The sequence below is a fragment of the Nestor notabilis genome, unplaced genomic scaffold (genome assembly GCF_000696875.1).
Source record: "Nestor notabilis isolate BGI_N333 unplaced genomic scaffold, ASM69687v1 scaffold31900, whole genome shotgun sequence".
In the NCBI taxonomy this organism is placed as follows: Eukaryota; Metazoa; Chordata; class Aves; order Psittaciformes; family Psittacidae; genus Nestor; species Nestor notabilis.
The window spans coordinates 10,256-30,513 of NW_009910247.1; the positions used below are offsets into that span (position 1 = coordinate 10,256).

At 39.8% G+C, this 20,258-nt stretch overlaps 1 protein-coding gene across 1 annotated transcript; it reads right to left on the reverse strand.

Annotated features, from left to right (window-relative positions):
- Positions 1-1,652: 1,652 nt before the first annotated feature.
- Positions 1,653-19,310, reverse strand: TMEM242 (transmembrane protein 242; the record flags this gene model as incomplete). The annotated part of the gene is made up of 3 exons (XM_010009146.1): positions 1,653-1,913; positions 15,422-15,559; positions 19,200-19,310. Coding segments are annotated over 3 exons (348 nt in total), but the record flags the coding sequence as incomplete, so codon positions are not given.
- Between the last annotated feature and the right edge of the window lie 948 nt (positions 19,311-20,258).

Consider the following 20,258-nt stretch of genomic DNA (forward strand, 5'->3'; position numbering starts at 1 on the left):
GACAGCTTTCTTGTGCCAGGACAAGCACTGTTCTAATCCTCAGAGCTCTAAAGCACTCAAAAATGATTCATTCTTATCCTGAACCGTGTTCTTATGCAGTTACTGTGCTGTTGGGAGGTAAGTAAAGGTATAGCAACCCTTTTCAAAGGCAGCCAGCAGGTAGGTCAGGTCAGATGCTTTGTACAGTTCCAGGAGCAGCCATTCATTTTTAGTACAGTGCAGGTAACCCCCTGCCAGTCCTGTCTTTCTCCACTGACTGTACAGGAAACTTGGGATGGCTGACTTAGGTGAGTTATTTAATACAGATCGAGACAGATGACCTGAATCCCACCCCAGAAACTAAAGGTAAGCAACCTTACAGACATCATGTGATTTGCATCTATTTAGTTCCGTTCAGTACCTGACCAGTTTTAACGACATGGCTACTTGTTAAATTTGGTAACTCAGCATTAATATGCCTAAGCAATGCAGTATCACCATGCACACAAACTAACAGAAATATGAAAATAGTACCATTTTTCATATGCTTATGATGGCAGTATTCACCAAGAATTATTTAATACTGCATTACAAGCACCAAGCTATGGAAAAGATGTCAACCATTACCCTTCAGTTGCTTTAAAGATATTATTTTAGTGTCATGTTTCATAAGAAAACCATACCTCTCTATTATTCATCTAACATTTAAAGCTTTTTTTAATGTTCTTTCCTAGGAACATAAAGACTTAATCATAAAAGACAGGCTTTAAGAGGACTTCATTGAATCTGACAACTGACTAATTGGACAATGTGCAATTAATAAAAAAACCTGATAATTGAGCATTCAACAAAGGATTGTTCACTGATAGCATTTTTCTTTTATTTCTGCATTTTTACAGATCTACAGTTCTGCAAATACAATGTTTGAGTAAGACATTATTCTTCTTACGCCCACACTTTATGAGATTACCGCAGTGTGGAAAAGTGCCACATTGCTTCTCCAGGTGAAATACCAAAAAACTAGCCCAGCCCATACACTTTCTCAGCTGAAAATATTGTGTAGGACACATGGTGTGTCTCATAATTTTATACCTTTTTCACAGCTTAAGTTGCTATACAAATATGGTAGAAACTTTTATGCAAACTATCAGATTCACTATTGCGGGATCCAATAAAAAAGCTAACACTGAGAAAACAGTGCACTTTGTAGAAATCTCTTCTGATGCTCTGCAGAGGAGCTCAGTAGGTCACTGCCAACATACTGGATGTTGTAAACTTTACCTTCAGACACAAAGAAATAGTTTGGTTTAGATACTTTCTCTACTGCAAATTTAAATATCTCCTTTATTTTTTAAAAAGTGCACTGTGTGCTTTACCTTCAGGCTCAGCAACAGATCTCTTATAATGGACTTGATGTTATATTCCTAATGGGATACGTACATGTCACTGAAAGTACCGTTTTGCGTCCTAGAGAAATTTCCTAAAATTCCTGTAAGACACAGGATGGGATAACAGTTTACTGGGGTACTGAAGATCCATTTCTTCTTTAAGTCTTCATAAAATAGTCTTTTTTCAAAGTGGATCCAACTTCTCTTGGGGAGTTCATTTCCTCAGAAATCAACTATAACAAGCATGCTGAAAAGTACAATACGAACTGTTTTGCTTGGTTTTGTTTTTAATTCCCTTGTTGCTAGATGTTAACTGACATTCCCAGGATCAGTGAACTCAGTAACTTGCTCACTCCAAGTTTTCTTCTCTCTTTTCACATGGGATGTTTCTGCTGCTCCAGCTCCTGTTCTTGCTGAAAAAGACATCTCCAAATGGCTCGAAGTCTTTCACTTGGATTTAAGTAAGTCTTCCCATTCAACAGTGGACTCACTATTTTTAGGAATTGCTGGAAACATTGACTGCATTTTAGTTTTTAATTCTTTCATCTATAAAAGAAATAAAAAAATGAAATGTTAACTGTTAGTAAGGAGCAAATAAAGTGGCACCATGAACCTCGGTCTTACGCCACAAAATAAGCTGTGTGAGGTAAAGAGGTAAAAAGACTTCAAAAATAACAGGAAATTAAGACTTTCCCTCTGATTATGTTGGTTCAATTAATGAAGTGGAAAAAAGTATGAAAGGACCCACAATAATCCCACCTTCTAAACCACCACACTGGGATGCCTAATTTGGACCACTTGCCTGAGTGATTCACTACTATTATATGAACACACACACACACACACACTTTTGTTTGGGGGAAAACTACTCCCACAGAATGTGCTAGTATTTTCACTGCAGCACCATTTTCTACACTGGTAAAGGATTAAAGGCCCAACAGGTCTATTCAAGGATTTTAAAACAAGGATTAAAGAAAAAATACTGGTCAACTCTGACAGTACTCTGACCATATGGATACAGGCGACAAAACCAAGTCTTGTTCAGATTTATACATTAGTAGGAAGGGAAACAAGATTCATAACAATATATAAGACCAAGCTTTTCTTTCACTATTGTTAAAATAAAATGCTGTGAAAGATGAAGTTTGCTAGTTTTATATTTTGTATATCAATACATTAATACTGATTGCCAAATCTTTATTTATGATAACCATTTTATCACCAATGTCTGATTCAATAGTCCTGGCAAAACTGAAATTCAGTTTTGTGAAAAATTACTTTGAAGCTAGTATTTAGATTTAGTGGATTTCTTTCTTCCAGTATTTTTACATATATTTCTATACATAATATATTTTTAAATGATAGGAATGAAAAAAATCAAATGGATGAAAATCCTGTTACACAAACATCAGGATGTGCAGGGGAAATTCTGGACTGCTATATTTAGGAAGCTCTACAGAATCTATGACATTCGTGCAGAGGAGACAGGATGTGGTACTGAAGCACTGGATGCAATGACCTCTTGAAGACCTAATGCTGTCTTAGACAGTATGTCCTGGAGAGGTTCCAGGAAATCTAGATATTCTAAAACAGCCACAAACAAGCACCTTCTCTTATATGCCCACATTTTGTGTGTTATGGGTCATCACGTTTATTACAAATACCTTTGGACCATTTTCTGTTCAAGTCCTGCATATGAATAATGCTGACAAAAAAATGGTACTCCTTTAGAGAAATAGTTTGCATTGGAATGCAATTATTCAAGTTACAGCTGATACAAAGAATGAAACAATTTACAAAGAAATTACTAATCCTTTACTAACACAATAACTAACAATGATGGATGAAAGCATTTTAGATCAAGTTTTTGTGTAAAAATGCATGGGTAGTGATAATCAAATAAAAATACATATTATATAAAGTAGGAGGAAAATTCAGAGCCTAATTATCCTATTGTTTTATACTGATCGTGTTCTTCGGTAAAAACTAATTCACTGTCTGCTTTATATTTTATTCTGATCAGATAGCTGTTTTGATAAATCATTTGGGTTTGATTTTTAAAAACCTTGGCAGTCACCCACAATTGTTCCTAAACTAATATTTTTGATTCTTATTTAATACTAAAAAGCTGTCATAAACAGCTAGTATTTTGAAGAATAATGAACACCAGTATCAGAGCTGACATAGGGGAACAGCCCAAATCACACTAAACAATTGCTGACAATTAAATACAAGTATTTACAGTAGGAAATGCTTTAGGAGCTTTGGCTTAGCTGTTTTTTCCAGTCCTCTGTAATCAAGTTACCCCAATTCTCTGATGTGTGAAAAGTACTTGATTTACTTAAGATTTTTAACTTCCCAAAAAGTGAACCAACTCTTCCCACTCTTTCACCTCATTCAAGTATTATCTGGGTATTTAGTAACACAGGAACGGTCAGATCCTAACCTGATGTAAACTGCTGTAGCTCAGGCAGTATAGCTGGAAATAAAATATTTTATACCAGCTACTGAGCTGGTGCAATGTGATTTTTTTGGCTGTTTCTAGACTCAGACTTCTAAATTTCTTCAGAAATGATGGACTCATAAGCCCTACAGGGCACCTCTATTACTCCACTGAAAACACACAAAACCAAATTAAAACTAAAAGCAATTACAGAAAGCCTTCTAAAAGAGGATGATGGGTGGGGAAGCCACTGTCCTCCCTTTACTCAGAGCTCCTCTAAAGCTCACTTGCCGCTAAGTAAGTGAGAAAAAGTAAAAGCATGGAGAGACTTTGAAAAATAACTGTTCTCTGATGTAATGGAACCACACAAATAACCATGGAAACCACATCCAAAGTTCCTATCCCTTCTCTCCCAGTGACAATGTCTGCCTGCTTAGGAAATGTTCTAGTATCAAATTTTAGGCTGCTCTTAAGGTTCTTTCCAAACCTAACCATTCTATTTCAGTCAGAGAGTATCAGCTCAGTATCCTGGACCTTTACTGGCCAAAATCTATTTAATATTTTTAGGACTAAATCTGGCCTCCAAAGATACTCACACCTGGCCTCAGGGTTGTTCTTGTTGGCATCTGGTTGACATAATTGTACCAGGCCTACTGCAACTTCAGAAGAGCCTTGTAATCAAGGAAATAATTTGTTCACTGAACATGTAAATTAGCCGTTATTCAATGAATTGGGATTACCACTGTCCAGTCACCTCCTGCAGTGTGGTGAGCTTCTTGTGAAGATGATGAATCTGCCTTTATGTTCTATTAATACTGCATGCTCAAAGTACCAGAATTGGGACCTTGTCTTTACCTGCTTTATCTCTCCAGGGACAAGCACACTTCTTGATGAGGGAAGTGCTGCAATTAGGAATCTATCTTGCCTTGACTTCTCTTTTTAGTACACATGCCACTCAGCAGGTCTCTTCTCCCCTCTCCCGGAAATCTTCTCCTGTATTTCCTCCACATTCCACAATACACATGCAAGTGGCCTCAAATCAACAGGCATGAATATAATTATGAAAACTAATGTGCTGTGTGCTAACTACTGGAATGTTTTGAACTAACTCACTTGAAATGGCTGTCTCTTTGTTATTGTCAGCGGCACTGACACTGGGGTACTCAGTTCAACTGTGAAAATGTCTTCAATTAATAGTGCAGTACCACTGCACTACTAATACTAAAATAGAAGCACTAAAAGCTGCTTGTATTTTACCTTTTTCTGCTACCTTCAGTATCATGGGCCACTCCCTCAGGTGATGCTTCTGAACCTAGTGGTATGTGAATGATTTGTAACACATTTCTTAACATTCCAGCATGCTCTGTTCCTGGAGGCAACTCTCTGAAGTGAATTGCACTCAAGTGAATTTTACCTTTTTTTATCATCACAGATATTGCAAAGCTTGATGCTGTTTTTTTCTTGCCAAATAAATTACAGTAACTGTTCTACCTCTGTCAGGCTTCTTTCTAAAAGGGTATCATCTACCTTACTGCATTAAATAATCTGTAATAGCTACAGATCACTGTTATTTTCTTATCTTAACCTAATGATCCTGCCTCAGATGGCAAAAATATGGGGACCTAAAAGCATCTTCCATTTAATAATCTCTTTTTAATGTACACCGTTGACAGAATGTCACACAAAAATTGGGATAGCACTATTACTGAGAGCACTTACATGGCCGTTCATATTAAAATGAATGGAAGAGGGGCTAAAAGAGTCTATTTGAATCCTAGAATGAAAGTTTTAGGAAGAAATGTTCTCTTTAATGTCTGACATTCATAATAGGCCATCCCAGATTCTAGGAATTATTAGTTTCCTATTTTAGTACTCACACCAGTAAGAACTGCTTACATTAGCTTCCAAATGAAATGAGGTTAGATCGCCTCAACTGGAATATCAACTGGCAGCAGAATATAGTACGTACATGCCCTGTGTCCTCCTCAGCCACTTTCCGTTTCACAAGGCATGAAGATGAGATGGGCTGCCTTGGATTTAAAAGCATCAGCGAGGACTGTTCTTGCTGCCTTTTCCCAAATCTTAAAATGATTGCTGTTGCCCTTGTTAGCAGATGATTACCAAGGTCCACAGACAGAAATAGCAAGTTATTTGTAGAAAATGGCAAGCGCTGACCCCTTGCAGTACTTGAAGAGTAGAGCAAACAGCCTGCTGGCTGAAGGTGATTCTCAGTGTAAAATGGGGCACTCACTGCATGTCACCCTGTGCCGGTCTGCACGCTGACCTCTAAAATAAGCAAGGAAAATAGAGCCCTGGTTCTTATTCTTAGAACTTACACTTCATTGGCAAAGGCATTATGAATGTTTGGATTATGCAGGACTACAGGTCTATGAAAATGGCCCTCAGAGAGTCAATGCTGGCAATATACATCCTAATATTTAACTGTCTTATGCTCTACTGTCATAATACACTGTGCACAACCTGTTTGCTGATTCCAGTGTTTCAGGCTTGCATAGAGAAAAACAGCAGCAGAATTTTGTTAAACCACCTAAAAAAGTCAAGCGCTCATATTAACCCTGTACCCCATGGAGATTTACACACATGCTTAACCTTATGCAGCACTGAATGCTCTCTTTGAAATCAGCAGGCCATTTACAATGCCTAAGACTAAACAAACACATAGCTGTATTGTTCTAGAAACTTATCCCTATAAATCCTCTGTAATTGGGTAAAACATGTCCTCTGCTTTTTAGAAGAAAAATAACATGAAAATAACCTAAGTGAACTTTACAGGGAGAGGGGGAGAGGATTGTCACTGTTTAGAATGAAGCTGTCACAGCTCCCAAACCATTATACATATATAGTAACCTCCCACAGTTACTACATATTCTGTCTCAAATTACTGGTGAACTACTGAAAGCTGTCGAGTCATGGGGGCCAGGCTGCTTCTTTCCCAATGATTGGGTCGCATGAAGAGATAAAACACATGAAATACTTTCCTCATATTACTTTTCCAAGCAAGCAGCAGCTGTGTTACCCATTCATAAATGAATGCATTTCACAAATGGGAAGATAGCTGGTCTACTTCACAAACTTCTTTTACTAGCAGCACTTTTTCTGGTTTAATTTCTGTGCAAATGTGACCTAGCTCCCACAAGTGGGATTGTTACTGGTAACCTGAAAGTATCTTTCTATATATCTATCATAAAAGGAAGAAGATGCCATCTCAGTAGAAAAGCCTAAAGAAAACGAAACTGTTCTGCTTTAACGCTAGATTATTTTGAACACACACACACACACACACACACACACAAAGGAAGTGATTAGCTAATTATTATCAATTAGAAAGACAGCTATTAATTCATATACACCAAGACAGTAATTTTGTAAATCACAATCTGAAAAAAAAAAGTTCAGAGATACAGGAGTATCCTTAAAAAATTTATACATTACCTGTTGATCTTTCTGAAATTAAATGCCTAGGACTTCAGTTTTTGTGGTATATGATATCTTAAAGTACATGAAGTCAGTGTCTCATTCTCAAGACTATTCTTACTGACTTCAGTGCTGCTGCAGCTGGCTTCAAAATAAGAGTAATGGTAGGAAGTTTGGATTACACCATCTTGTTGCAAAAGGCTTTCATGCCATGCAGAAAAACAGAGTGAAATACTTTTGAAATCACTGAGGAGCACACCATTTATTTCTGCAGAATCTTACTTTCAAATCGGGATCCCTGGAAAGGACATCCACATGATTAGTCTATTATGGTGTATTAGTCATTGCTCCTTAGTCACCCTGGGCAATTTGAAAAATTAATATTAAGTAATTTAAAATTTAAAATAGTTCAATATCCAAATGTATAACGCAAGTTGGTTAATGGACCCAAAATCTCAGGATGAATGTCCCGACTCTATAAACTTTTCTGTGCTGTTATTTGAATTTCTGAATTAAAACCACGAATTGTTTGCAAGCAGGCAGTTCCTGAAAAGGACAACCTCTGTAATTTTTTAATTTTTTAATTTCCTCTATATGTCCAGGAATTCATTACATGTATCATCCACAAGTGAAATTTATGGCTGGGGAAAAAGCCTGAACAAACCAAAACTCGAGCAACGTGTAAACCTCAACGCCATGACCAGAGCTGAACTCCATGAGGAAGCCTGTCAGAGTCAGGCAGGGATGGATGGGTGCCTCCAGGCAAGCAGAGCAGCTGGGCTCTTGCAGTACAGAAGGGCAAGACAAGCATGGCCATACCACCCCACTTAACGAAGCACGGGAAGATCCCATGGGACCAAGATACAGCATGAATAATTCACACCTATCAGATAAGCTCTTACTCAGATTTCAGTTGTACACATATAGTTCACAGTTACACGCAGCCAAGAATTGAATCACACCTGCTCATCTGCTTACAGCAACGCAGAACTGCTCCACAGGCAATTTCAGACCATGGGCTGAACATGGTTTTGTTCTTTCTAGCTTCTTAACAAGCTGGTGGCAGTTAACAGCTACGAGTCCCTTCTAAGATACAGCAGAGTAATCCCTCAAGACAGCTACAGTTACAGTCTTCCCATATTCTTGAAACACTTACTTACAGCTGTCCCTATTCATAAAGCAGATGTAACAGCTTTCCAGTAGAAAAATTAGGACCTTATTCCTTCAATAAGCATTCCGCCTTATCAAGTATACAGTGAAGTTCATAGGTTATTTTTTTTAATTCTTTACTTCATATATATTAGAATTCACCATAAAACTGACAAACTAGTATTTTGTCACAAATTGCTGGGCAATTCTTCTGTTTCTCCAGCTTTCCATGGAACAGATGTGGAAGCAACAGTCAGAATCTCACAAACCTTCATATGAATCACTCTGGCCCTTTTCCTACAGGAGAAAGAACGCTTTTATTTCTGAGGAAATAAAACCTGATTTATTGAGGGCATGAAGAGCAAAAGGGCTTTTAAAGCATCATTTATCTTGTTCGTTAATTGTTGTGTGCTTCAGTCTACGAGGGCTGAGGGGCATTGTTTTGCCTTTAACAGAAGACTCGTAATTGCTGACAGTTTAAAAAAAAAAGAAAAAAACCTCATCAGGCATTCATAGGTATGTTTTAATACCTGTCAAGTATTCTATAGCTGCAAGTTTCATTAAGAACAAAACCCTGCTTATTTAAAACAAGGGTTTACAATTCAACTGTAACTTCCAGAAAATTGCAAAACTAACATTTTTCCAAGCAACAAAAAGGTGTGGTACATCATAACATTTGTAGAATGGGTAAATTAAATAAGAAAAGTTTAACTGTTTGGAAAATTCCATATTTGGAAAATACTTGGTTAGGTGAACTGTAACAGTGGGTTTAAGATCATTTTTGTTACTTTTAAATTTTTTTTTGAGTGAAACACCATTTATTCTTCAATTGAAAATTTGAAATTCATTGAGCAATTCATATGAAGAATATTGAAACAGGATGTTTAAATATTCAACTTAAAACAAAATAAGGTTAAATTGGCCAAACCCATTCTTCTCTACAAAATTTATTTCAATACCTCTGTGTTTTCCACCAGCAACAGTCAGCCCACTGCATCAGGAGCGTGCAGCTACAGGGTTCTGAGGTTGCAAGCTCAAAACCATAGAAGATAGTGTCATAGAACATGATGTGGAAGTTGTTAAATAGCAAATACACTCATTTAGAAGGGTGGAGCCATTTTGTTTCAAGCCGGATGTCAATTATTAAGCTTATGCTTAACATTGCACATGACCACCTACTTTACAAAGTGTCTCAGAGAAGGCAGCTGTGGGTGTGCCTGGATAAGCCCCAGGTTGGGATCTGGAGTGCTCTTTGAAAGCAAATCTCCCAGTTGTCCTGTTTACTGGGCATGGGTTTGTGCACTGCTGAACAGTTTCCAAACACATAAACTGCATTTCTTTACGGTGACACAAAGCCGAAGAGGCATACCAGGAGTGCACATAACCTACTCCAGCTGCAGGCAGGCACGCAAGCCATGGGGCAAAGCCAGAGGCAGCCCAAGTTTTAAAAATCCCTCAGAATGGTTGTAGGTGTCAGGTCCTCAGTTGCTTCACTGCCCTAGCACTGCTGGTCAGTGATACTTGCTAATACAGACAGAGGTTCTGTGCTCAGAGGTACTCAAAGGTAGACTGACTTTAAATATTTTCCTGAGACTCCAAGAAGCGAGTTAAAAAAGTCTGACTATTACTGACAGCTGGTTATTTTCTGAAAGAGGAACAATGTAAAACTAGATAACCACCATCTCCTAGGCTCTGTAAACAACAATTTCTCTTTTACATTACTGAAAAATAGGACTTAAACCAATATCAAACCAAGTCCTTGCTGATCCATCACTTCTCTGTTTAGGATTAAGAGCTGACTGGAATTCGGTAAAGTTTATTCCTTACCAGCCTGTCCTCAGAATGGTAACTGCAGTCAGGGGATATTAACAACCCAACCTGAGACAGCATAAAATCTTTTATATCCCTTACCAAGACAGAAGGATCAGTTACCTACTATCACCCGTGGGTTTTCATGCTGGCATAAAACCCAGCAGCCTATAAAGCTACAGGGAACCACCTTTAACAATAAAGCCATTTAAGAGCTGGAAGTAGGCATTGTCACATCACTGTATTAAAAAACAATAAACCACAAAGATTAAATAAATATCTCATATCACCAAAGCTGGTGCAGCATCTCAGTGTCTGGAACAAATGTTAGTTATGACTTGCTTCTATGACAAACACAGGCTATCTCAGAAGGTGTATGGATGACATGTACTGAACTGCAGCTTTGGTCTCCTTCCACAACACAAACCGCTGAGCAATTGTGATGCTGTTTCGGAATGACGACACAGATTAATTACAGCAATTATGATTCATCAAGTTTGCTCTTGTCATTTCATCTCTATGTAAGTAGTAACGAGATCATTTAAACAGTCACAAAGCTTCAGGTAATACATGTTTTTATCAATCACTCACTGTCCTGTTGGCAATTCATGCTCGTTGGAAATACATCCCTGAACGTTAAAAATCACAGCATTTTAGTAACGATACAATGCAAAACTACTCTTCAGGGCTCCAACTAACGGCAACACCATTGACAACTAGTGCACTAATGCATCCCCCGCTCGTTATAAAACGATTAAAGACGTTATAAGATGATTAAACCAGCTCATCCCGTCAGCGTGAACAATAACCGGTGCCGTTTCCCGCGAAGGCTGTGCCTGCGCTGCCACTTCCGCCGAGGCCAGGTGGGGTCGCTGCGGGGCAGCAGAGACCATCCCAACCTTCCCCCGCCCCGGGCACGGGATAGAACTGACAGGCGCTCCGCAGCGGAGGAATCACACGGGATTCCCCACCGAAACCCCACCAGAAGTAATGGTAGCAGAAGCTGGCTGTGCTAGTTCTGGCCTGTCAGGTGTGCGGAGGGCTGAGCGCCCTCTGCGGACACAAGTACGATCACAACAGTTCTACAGCAGAAACGCGAAAGGATTAGGGCAATTCTGCCACGCCAACTGAATAGTCCATCAGTTCAAAGCAGTGCATGCGTAACTGGGGCAGAGTTCAAAGCACAGAGAGCGCCAAGCACAGCTGTCCTGGGTTCAGCTACAGCAGTCATTTTTTCTCCTTCTTAGTAGCTGGTGCAGTGCTGTGTTTTTGACTTTCAGTCTGGGAACAACGCTGATAACACCGATGTTTTTAGTTGTTGCTAAGTAATGTTTACTCCGACCAAGGACTTTCTCAGTCTCATGCTCTGCCAGGGAGGAGGGGAAGATGGGAGGAAGCAGAGACAGGACACCTGACCCAAACTGGCCAAAGGGGTATTCCATACCACAGCACGTCATGCCCAGTATAGAAACTGGGGGGAGTTACCCGGAAGGCCCAGATCGCTGCTCAGGTCGAGCTGGGTATCGGTCGGCGGGTGGTGAGCGGTTGTGTCCTCTCCCCTTGTTATTCCTCTTATCATTATTATTGGTAGCAGCAGTGGTTTGTATTATACCTCAGCTACTGGAGTGCTGTTATCTCAACCCGTGGGAGTTACATACCTCCAATTCTCCTCCCCATCCCTCCGGGAGCTGGGGGAGGAAAAAGGAGGGGAGTGAATGAGCAGCTGTGTGGTTCCGGTTACCGGCTGGGCTTAAACCACGACAACAGCTTTCACTGCACTTCAACTCAACAAGCAAGCTTTGCTGTCCTCCTCCGGTAAACCCAGTGACGGCTAGCCAGGCAGGAGGGGAACTGCTCAGTAGCTTTCCTGGCCAGAGCAGCTACGCTTCAACATCTCTTACTCCTTTCAGTCTGACTCCTGCCAAATCACCACAGCTAACTTTCCTGAATTTTTATTTTATATATGCAGCTTCTTGTATTTTACTCCTGGAGATGACAGGAGGCACTCAACAACACTTAGCAACTCCGTCTTACTTGACTCAGAACTCCCCTCCAAACTCTGCAAGTGCAGGTCAGTCCTTTACTCTCTCTGAGTCCTTTACTTACTATGATCTCACCAAGACAGTCACAGGGACAGAGTTGGCAGTGGATTTCAGAACATGCTGGAGTTTATGTACTAAGGGTAACAGAAGCAGCTTTCTTGTTTGCAAAATGAAACATCTGCAGTGCTTACAATTAGAGTTTTATTATCCTTAATGATTTAATATAGAGAGAAACAATTTAATCTCGAGAGACTGTATTAGCTGTCAGTAATGTTACAAATATTACCAGTAGCTCTTAAACAAATTAAGCTGCTGCCCAGCAGGGCCAGATCACTAATCAGCAGGTCCCAAAGGCAGCTGGTTACCATTACAGGCACAAGGTGAGGAGGCTGGGCAGAACCTTTTCTTCTCTTTGCCCAGCTGCCAACGTTTTAGTTATTAAGTTCAAACAGATTCCTGGCATCAAAATGAGTCAATTCTCCCCTCAGGTCATATGCAGTATAATACTTCCAGAGACTGAAGCCTGTCTTAAGCACACAGCTTTGAAATTCTGATACCTGATGCTAGGTTTGAACTTGTAACTTGAGCTTTTACAGGTATTGGGGACCCTACATGTACTACAGAGCAAATGAACTCACAGCGCTTGACCACACCGAAGACTCAGGACATTTTTATCCAGGTAAATCTGTAAGAGCCTCTCTTTTTAAGATGTTTAACTAAAATTAAAATGTTCATTTGAACACATTGAGCTTAGTATAAAATCTATGGTATCTTCCGTGGTCTCAACAGTTGTATGTAAAGAAACTTCTTTTCACTCAGTGATAACTTCAGTAGAGAGTTTCCCACAAATAACATTTATTGTGGTGGTTATCTAATAATTATTAGACCCAATATATGCATCTGTGTTCTAAAAAAACAATAGTTCGATTGTTAATTTATCATCTTTGCTTACATGATAGCAATTAAGAATTTTCAAAAGTACCACCATGTTCCACTGAAATAGGCAAATAAACTGCCCTTCTTAAAATAAGCATATGTTTAAAAGTCCAGAACTAATGATGTACTAGCCATCTTATAACCCTTATTTAATCTCAGCTCAGGAAGATGATATTTAAGCACAAATCAACAGCCAGTGTTTGTTCCTGAGTGTTAATGTTAAAGCAGTATGCAAAAAGTGTCGAAACCAATCAAAAATCAAAGCTGGCTTATTCTAGAAATATATTTTAATGCTAATGAGCCTCTTTGCTTTGGTCAGACTATTGCATTTTTAACATACTACTGGTTTTGTACCTCCAGAAATTTTCAACATGTTTATATTTAACAGATAGTAAACGGATAGGAAAAATGTATGTCACAGGAAACTTACATATTGCTAATTTCTGATTTTGCAATAATGAGCAGCACTATTGTACCTGTTCCTGTAGTGGGAATTTAAAAAGTCTATAGTGAATGCAGTAAATTTGTCAGTGGAGAGTAGAGAGCTGTTCAAAATCCTGTGCAGAGACAGTCTCTTGACAGGAATCTGCTTCCTTCATCATCTGCAGTTCTCACTGTCCACTACAGTGAAACTTAAGTAGTCTGCAACAGAAACCAATGACAACCAATGCTAGAGAATCTTAAAATACAGTTTTCCACAACTCCTTTCAACACTAACACAACACAGAATACAATAAGGTGCAGCTTCCTGAGTAGAAAATCTCAATGAGTCTTTAAAATGCCTTGCAGTGTGCTGTATGTTTCTGACACAAGACCCCACTGCTGTCAGGTAACCAGAAGACCCATCGGTTTCTGACACATCATGGGGCTTGGCCATCTCAGGCTTACATGGATGTTCTCAAGGAAAGCAGCCCCACAGGGAAACCAGGCAACTGTGGGTCTAGGCCAATGCTTCCTAGGAAGTAAAAATTAAGCTTGCTGAGAAACAGTTAATGTAAATTGCAGGGCTAGGGTCAGACTCTGCTGTCCTTTGGCAGGACCAGAAGTACTCTGACAGAATGAAAATAAGAATTGGCAGCATAGTATGAAATAGATCCTTTTAGCTGGTGATATAACTGACAAAACTGAGTAGCTCAGCACGCAGAGTATAAACTGGTACTCCCACTCTTCCTCCCCTTCTCCGCTATTCCATGACAGCCTCACAAGGAGGACTTGAGTTGAAACAAAATGTGTTGTAGCTGCCTCCTATGTCCTGCTATGCTTTTTTGGTGTTCTGCCTTCCTTTACTGGTTCCTATTGAGAAACAATATTGGAAACTAAGGAATGAGGGATTGTGTAGTGCAGTGTGTTGGGACCTACAGGATACATCCGTAGAGTAAACAAGAAATGAGAACCTGAATAAAGGTATTAATGAGAACAGTACTGGGAGGAAGTAGTATCTTCTTCCTTCTAGTTTTGGGAGACACTGCTGAACATATAAATAATTTGCCATGGAAGGTGAAGGAAGCCTATTCATTCCTAGTTCTAGGATGCAGACAGCTCTGCCAAACTTAGAGCTGCAGGGGACTCTTAAGTCATGGCTCATTACTAGGGGCAAACACAAATGATTACATGAACTTCAGTGCTCGCGCTCCACACTGTGAAACACTGGAACATAAGCAATTTACTAAAAATAGCCTTAACCTCTTGGGATGTACAGCTGCTTCCTGAGTTTCTTTGCCTTGATGTGGCATGTCATGGACCACCGCTCTACCACACATGAAACTCAGTCTCCTGCCCTCTTGACCCTTCCAGAAACACACTAGAAAGCAAGCTGGTTTCCTCTCAGTTTTTTGTATGTCCCCAGTGCCCTGACGCAAAGAAATAGAATTTGGACAAATTAACTGATGTGCTGTGAAGTTAGGATTCGGGGGTAGCCTTCAATTCAATAAGCAAAGAATACAGAAAGTTTGTAGCTACTACTTTAGTCTCTAAATAGAACATTGGCTCTTTTGTGAAGTATCTGAAACATCTGTGCAAATAAACATAAGCAGGACAAAACTGTTCCCTCCACCCCCACATTTTCTCCTCCAACAGCATCCCATTTTTCGCCTTTTGCTGTGTGCACACACTCTACTTGGCCACTCTACATGTGGTGAATGAACATGTGACTCCCCGGCTGAAGCATATAGAGATTCCACCCCAAGATGCATTACCCAAGTTAAAATACAGTGTTTGAGGGGATCGTACTTGCTACTCACACTGTGCACACCCAGAGCCTTCCAGATGGCAAAACTTAGCAATCCAACTCCGCACCATGCGTAAAGTGAACCCCATCCTAGGGCTCGTAAGGCCAGTGATGAACCACTCTCTGGTAATGTAGCTGTGGCAGTAATCCCCTAGAACCAAAAATAAAAGTGATTAAGGCAAAGTGAACAGTAATTGGGGGGGGGGGGGAAATAAGAACTAAAAATGTTAACTTAGTGATCTAGAACTTTTCCCAACTTGCCAGCTGTACTGGTGTTATGACTGCCAGCAGACCCAGAGCCAAGCAAGGAGGTAGATGAGCTGGCTTCCCACCAGAAACAGCTTTCATGGTTGCCAGTACCACCTGGGTATGATTTTTATTACCCAGAAATGCTGAAGTCAACTGTTTCATGGGCACAAGAATGTGACACTCAGCTATCCCACCAGCCAAAATATAAACTGTATCAAAACCAGTCACAAGCCCTTATGCCAGTGATGTCAGAACATAATCACTGTACATCACTGATTTTGGTACTTGTTCTTAGTGGGTTATGGGTGGGAGGCAACCACCGGCCTACAGGTGGTTTAACTGCATCTTCTTCATCCGCAGTCCTGAAACAGCAGACTAGGAAACCGGAGGAACCTGCATAGGTTTCAGCTGGACACAGAGAGGGTATAACAGTGACTGAGATTTTGAGGGGCTGCAACTTTGAAGGAGCTCTGGAAACTATTTAGTAGTAGTATTTAAAATTATAGGAAACTACAGTAGTAGTATTTAAAATTTTGTGAAGAGGAAACAACCATGCTGAACCCATCCCCCTGCAGAATTCACCAAGCGGCAACATAGAAAATGCTCTGCAGGCTCCGTACCTCTCATTTTTGACAGAAACAGGAATAGGCGGTTTTAACCAGTTAAGACAGGGCTGCAGAAGAGTCTGCCATGAGACATGTCCTGAAAACACAAACCACTGTCCCTCAGAAAGGCCACCTCAGGCCAAGAGGAATGGAGCCTCAGCCATGATGGGGTCACAACCATGATGAAACCTTCTCTGTCACAGCACATTGCAACTACCAAGTGCATAAGCCACATGCTGGCTGACATGAACCAATTCACTGTTAGCCAACTGTTTTAATCTCACAATGTTCACCTCGCTGTACCCATTTGGTATAGGACAGCTTCAATCTGTGTAGCCCACAACAGCAGCAAGTCAGACATAATCCTATTGCTTACAGTGGGTAAATGTCAGCAAAAGGGTTTGGTTTTCTTCCACAAAGGATCACTGTTCAATTCTTCACATAGAAACACAGATTTCAGTTGGTAACTGTTAAAGACTGTCATCTACAGTCCTTACACAGCTGAACAGTCCTACTTACTTACTGGGTATCTCAGGATAAAAAAATGGAGCTAAACATAAATGAGGCTGCAAGCATACAAATATATTCAATATGGAACTATTTATAGTCTAAAATACCGAAAAGTGAAATTAACTTGATAAAAAAAAATTTCCTCCAAAGCATGCCAAAGAGCTGCATTTTTCTATTCATTACAAAAAGTGGGGGGAAAAAAATCTTGCATTCTTGCTTTAAAAGACTGCATTTTTTTAATGGCTCATTTTCTTCTTTGGTATAATTATCTGCAGTGTCTATCGCTATGGTATTGGGCCAGTGAAATAGCACCAGTAGGGGTTTTTTTCCTCTTGGCTGTGTATTTATCAAAATGTTAAAATGATCCTCAGACAGTCCTCAGCATTAACACTTTTTCTTAGGAGTTAGCTATAGACACAGTTATCCAAGGACAAACACATACTTGCAAAGGGCACAAGCGAAATACATCTTGATCCTTATTTATTGTGATTTGGACATCCACTAAAGTGGAAGCTGGTAACAAAACCACACTCTATAAGCATACACATACACAAACAAGGACACGAACAGCAGAGATCTCTAGTGACACTACTATACCAGGTCCTATAATTTCATTACCACAGCTAATGAACTTTCATAACTCTTTCAGCAGGGACTGCCTTGCGTAGATTCAAAATGCTGATGATTGTTTCTGACATTTTTCCTGCTTCCATAGTCTAACCATATATAACAACATGCAGAAAAATTTCTCCCATTTGGAAGACGGGAAATGAATGGACAAAAATATCCTCTACACAGCATCTTTAAATAGGAGCCATTATCTGTGAAAATTGCTGGGGAAAAAAAATAAAGCATGCCTGAATACTATTTAAATGCTTGACTGCCCCAGAAAAATAGTGGTAAGTGGAAACAATTGATTTGTTTTTACTGACAGCATTCAGTCACAGGCTGATTCCTCAGGGTGCACAGAGAAGCAATTCTGTAAACAAGACAGTTTATTATATGATTATCAGATGTGCTGTTCAGGGCATCAAGAAAGCTGATTAATGAAATGCTATACAAATTTAAAAGACAGCAGCATGGAAGAAAAAGATGTCACCAACAAAAGAACATTTTTAAGAGAACTCAGTTTTATTCATGAGCCCATTATTCTGTGCACAGATTGTTTTCTCTTCATTACTGCTTCTATTTTTTTTTTTTTTTAAACAACACTTTAAAAACAAGCTATAAAACAATACTTGAGTCTTTCTAAAAACCAGGCCAGGAAAATGTAAGGCAGAATTAGTTCATTACCAAAATATAGGCTTTCCCCCCTCCCCCCCCCCTTTTTTTTTTCTGGAGGATATAAGCAGGAAGTAGGAGAAGGAGAAATTACAGTATTTTTTTCAGACACAGGCCTCAATCCTGTAACTATCCCCTTGCGGGTAAGAGTTTGTCTAAAAGGAATAGTGCCTAAAATAAATGGTGTGTTCAACTGTTTTGGTGGATTGTACTCCGCATGTTCACTGTTTTGTATGACCTAATCCATAGTAAAATTCAGCACCTGGTAAAACTGGACACAAGAAAGCTGCTGCATCTGAGCATTAAATTTTAACACCACCCCCAGTAATTTCTTAACTGAAGATCTCTGCAGTGGTTCATTGCCAAACAGGAATACATAATCTGAGTTTCAGGTCAATCTGGAGGCCAGTCCTACATATGCTCGTATTTACTTTACCTTACCACCATGGAGGAGGTACAGTAGGTGCAACTTCAGCTTTATCTCTTGCCAGTAACGCTGATGCTACTCTACAAGAGTAATTGCTAGCTTTGCTTTGCAGTCTTTCTCTTCACAATGTTCAGGTAAATCCTGTTCGCAATTGCATGAGATCAGATTATTTCTGGACATCAGATTTCACAGTTCCAAGCCACTGCTCACTTCATCAGCCCCTTTACACAGTGGGAAGGGAGTGGAGAGCCTGAATTTTGACTAAGTTATTTCACTTCCATATTCCACTTTTTACAGGCTTTCTACCTCCTCATTCCCATCCTTACCGCGGTTACCTCACTTCCCGATTCACCGCAGCTTTGTGAGACCACATGGTGAACTGGATCACTGAGGTGATACAGGCTCATGACTGAAGTGTGTCAAGACAGAGTGCAATCAAGACAGGCCATCAATTCCACTCCACAGCAGCAGTATGATTTCAGCAAACAGCATAAGCTTTATGTATGTCAGATAATCTCAAGTACTGAAATATTTAGCAGTGCCAACTCTGAATGGATTTTTAAGTTAATCCTACCCCTACTGACTTCCATTAAGTCCAGTGCTCTTACCATCAATTTTTGTACAACCAAACTCCACATGTATCAACATTACTATAAAGCGTCTGATGCATTCTTATTTCCTGCATATGACAATTGGAAAACAGTTTAAAAGGAACAAACCTTACTGAACCAGTCTGGATTCTTCTTTTTTGTCATGGCAAGCGTGGTGCCAAAACCTGCTATCATTCCTGCAGTAGCAACGGTACCTAGAAAAATTCCACCTGCCAAGAAAAGTTTAAGAAATAAAAATTAAGATTTTGATTCTTAAGGGGAGGGAAAAAAGCCCAACCAAACCACAAACCCAAACCTGTTTGGAAAATAAGATCTGTCAGCACATGCCGAAGGGAAAGGCACAGTTGTCTACATTGTTTACATTAACCCAATATGGCAAGAAAGCCAGACATTGATTCTATGAACAACAGTGTTTTGAAAACTAATGGCGAGTGTATTTTCAAGCCAAACACACAAACACAAATCATTCAAATGCCACGATGCCTTTTCACAGTATTTCAGAATTTCTCCACTCAAGCCAGGCTACTAAAATTCTCTTGTTTTATAGCTATGCCTCACCCTTCCCCAAAAGGAAGATGTAATTAGTTTTGTTGCATCATTTGTTATTTTAAATGACCACCTGAAAACCCACCAGTACCTCTGCAGACCATTCCATAAGCAATACTTGCTCTTCAGCTTTTTTTGGTTAATGTTCTAATGCTCTATAAAAAAAAAGAAGACGTAACTAGCAGTTTTCCCAAGACAGAAAGGATTCCTCACTTTTCAGTTCTTTCAGAATGTTTCCAAAGTCATTTGGGGTCCCTTGATCCCTTCTAGTTCTTGTGTCATGGGCACATGTAGCTGTACCTGCCCAGTTTTAAGAAAAGGACTTGTTACAAAGACTGAGTGCACTCTACAAAACCATCTGAGTCACAGTAAAATTGAAAAAATTGGGGTGCGGGGTGTGTACAAGTTCTTCCTTTGCAACTATTGGTACCCAGCCTGTTCTTCCTTTCCTAATACCAGTTAGGTAATTACAAAAATGGCCTGAATAGGAAGGAAGAAGCAAACGTGTTTGTGTGAGGCTGCACTATTTAACACTTGTCCTGTTACTGTGCTGGAGAAGCTCGCTGTGCTCCTGTCCATACGACCTGTGAAGCACCTCTTCTGCCTGGGAGCAGCAGGACC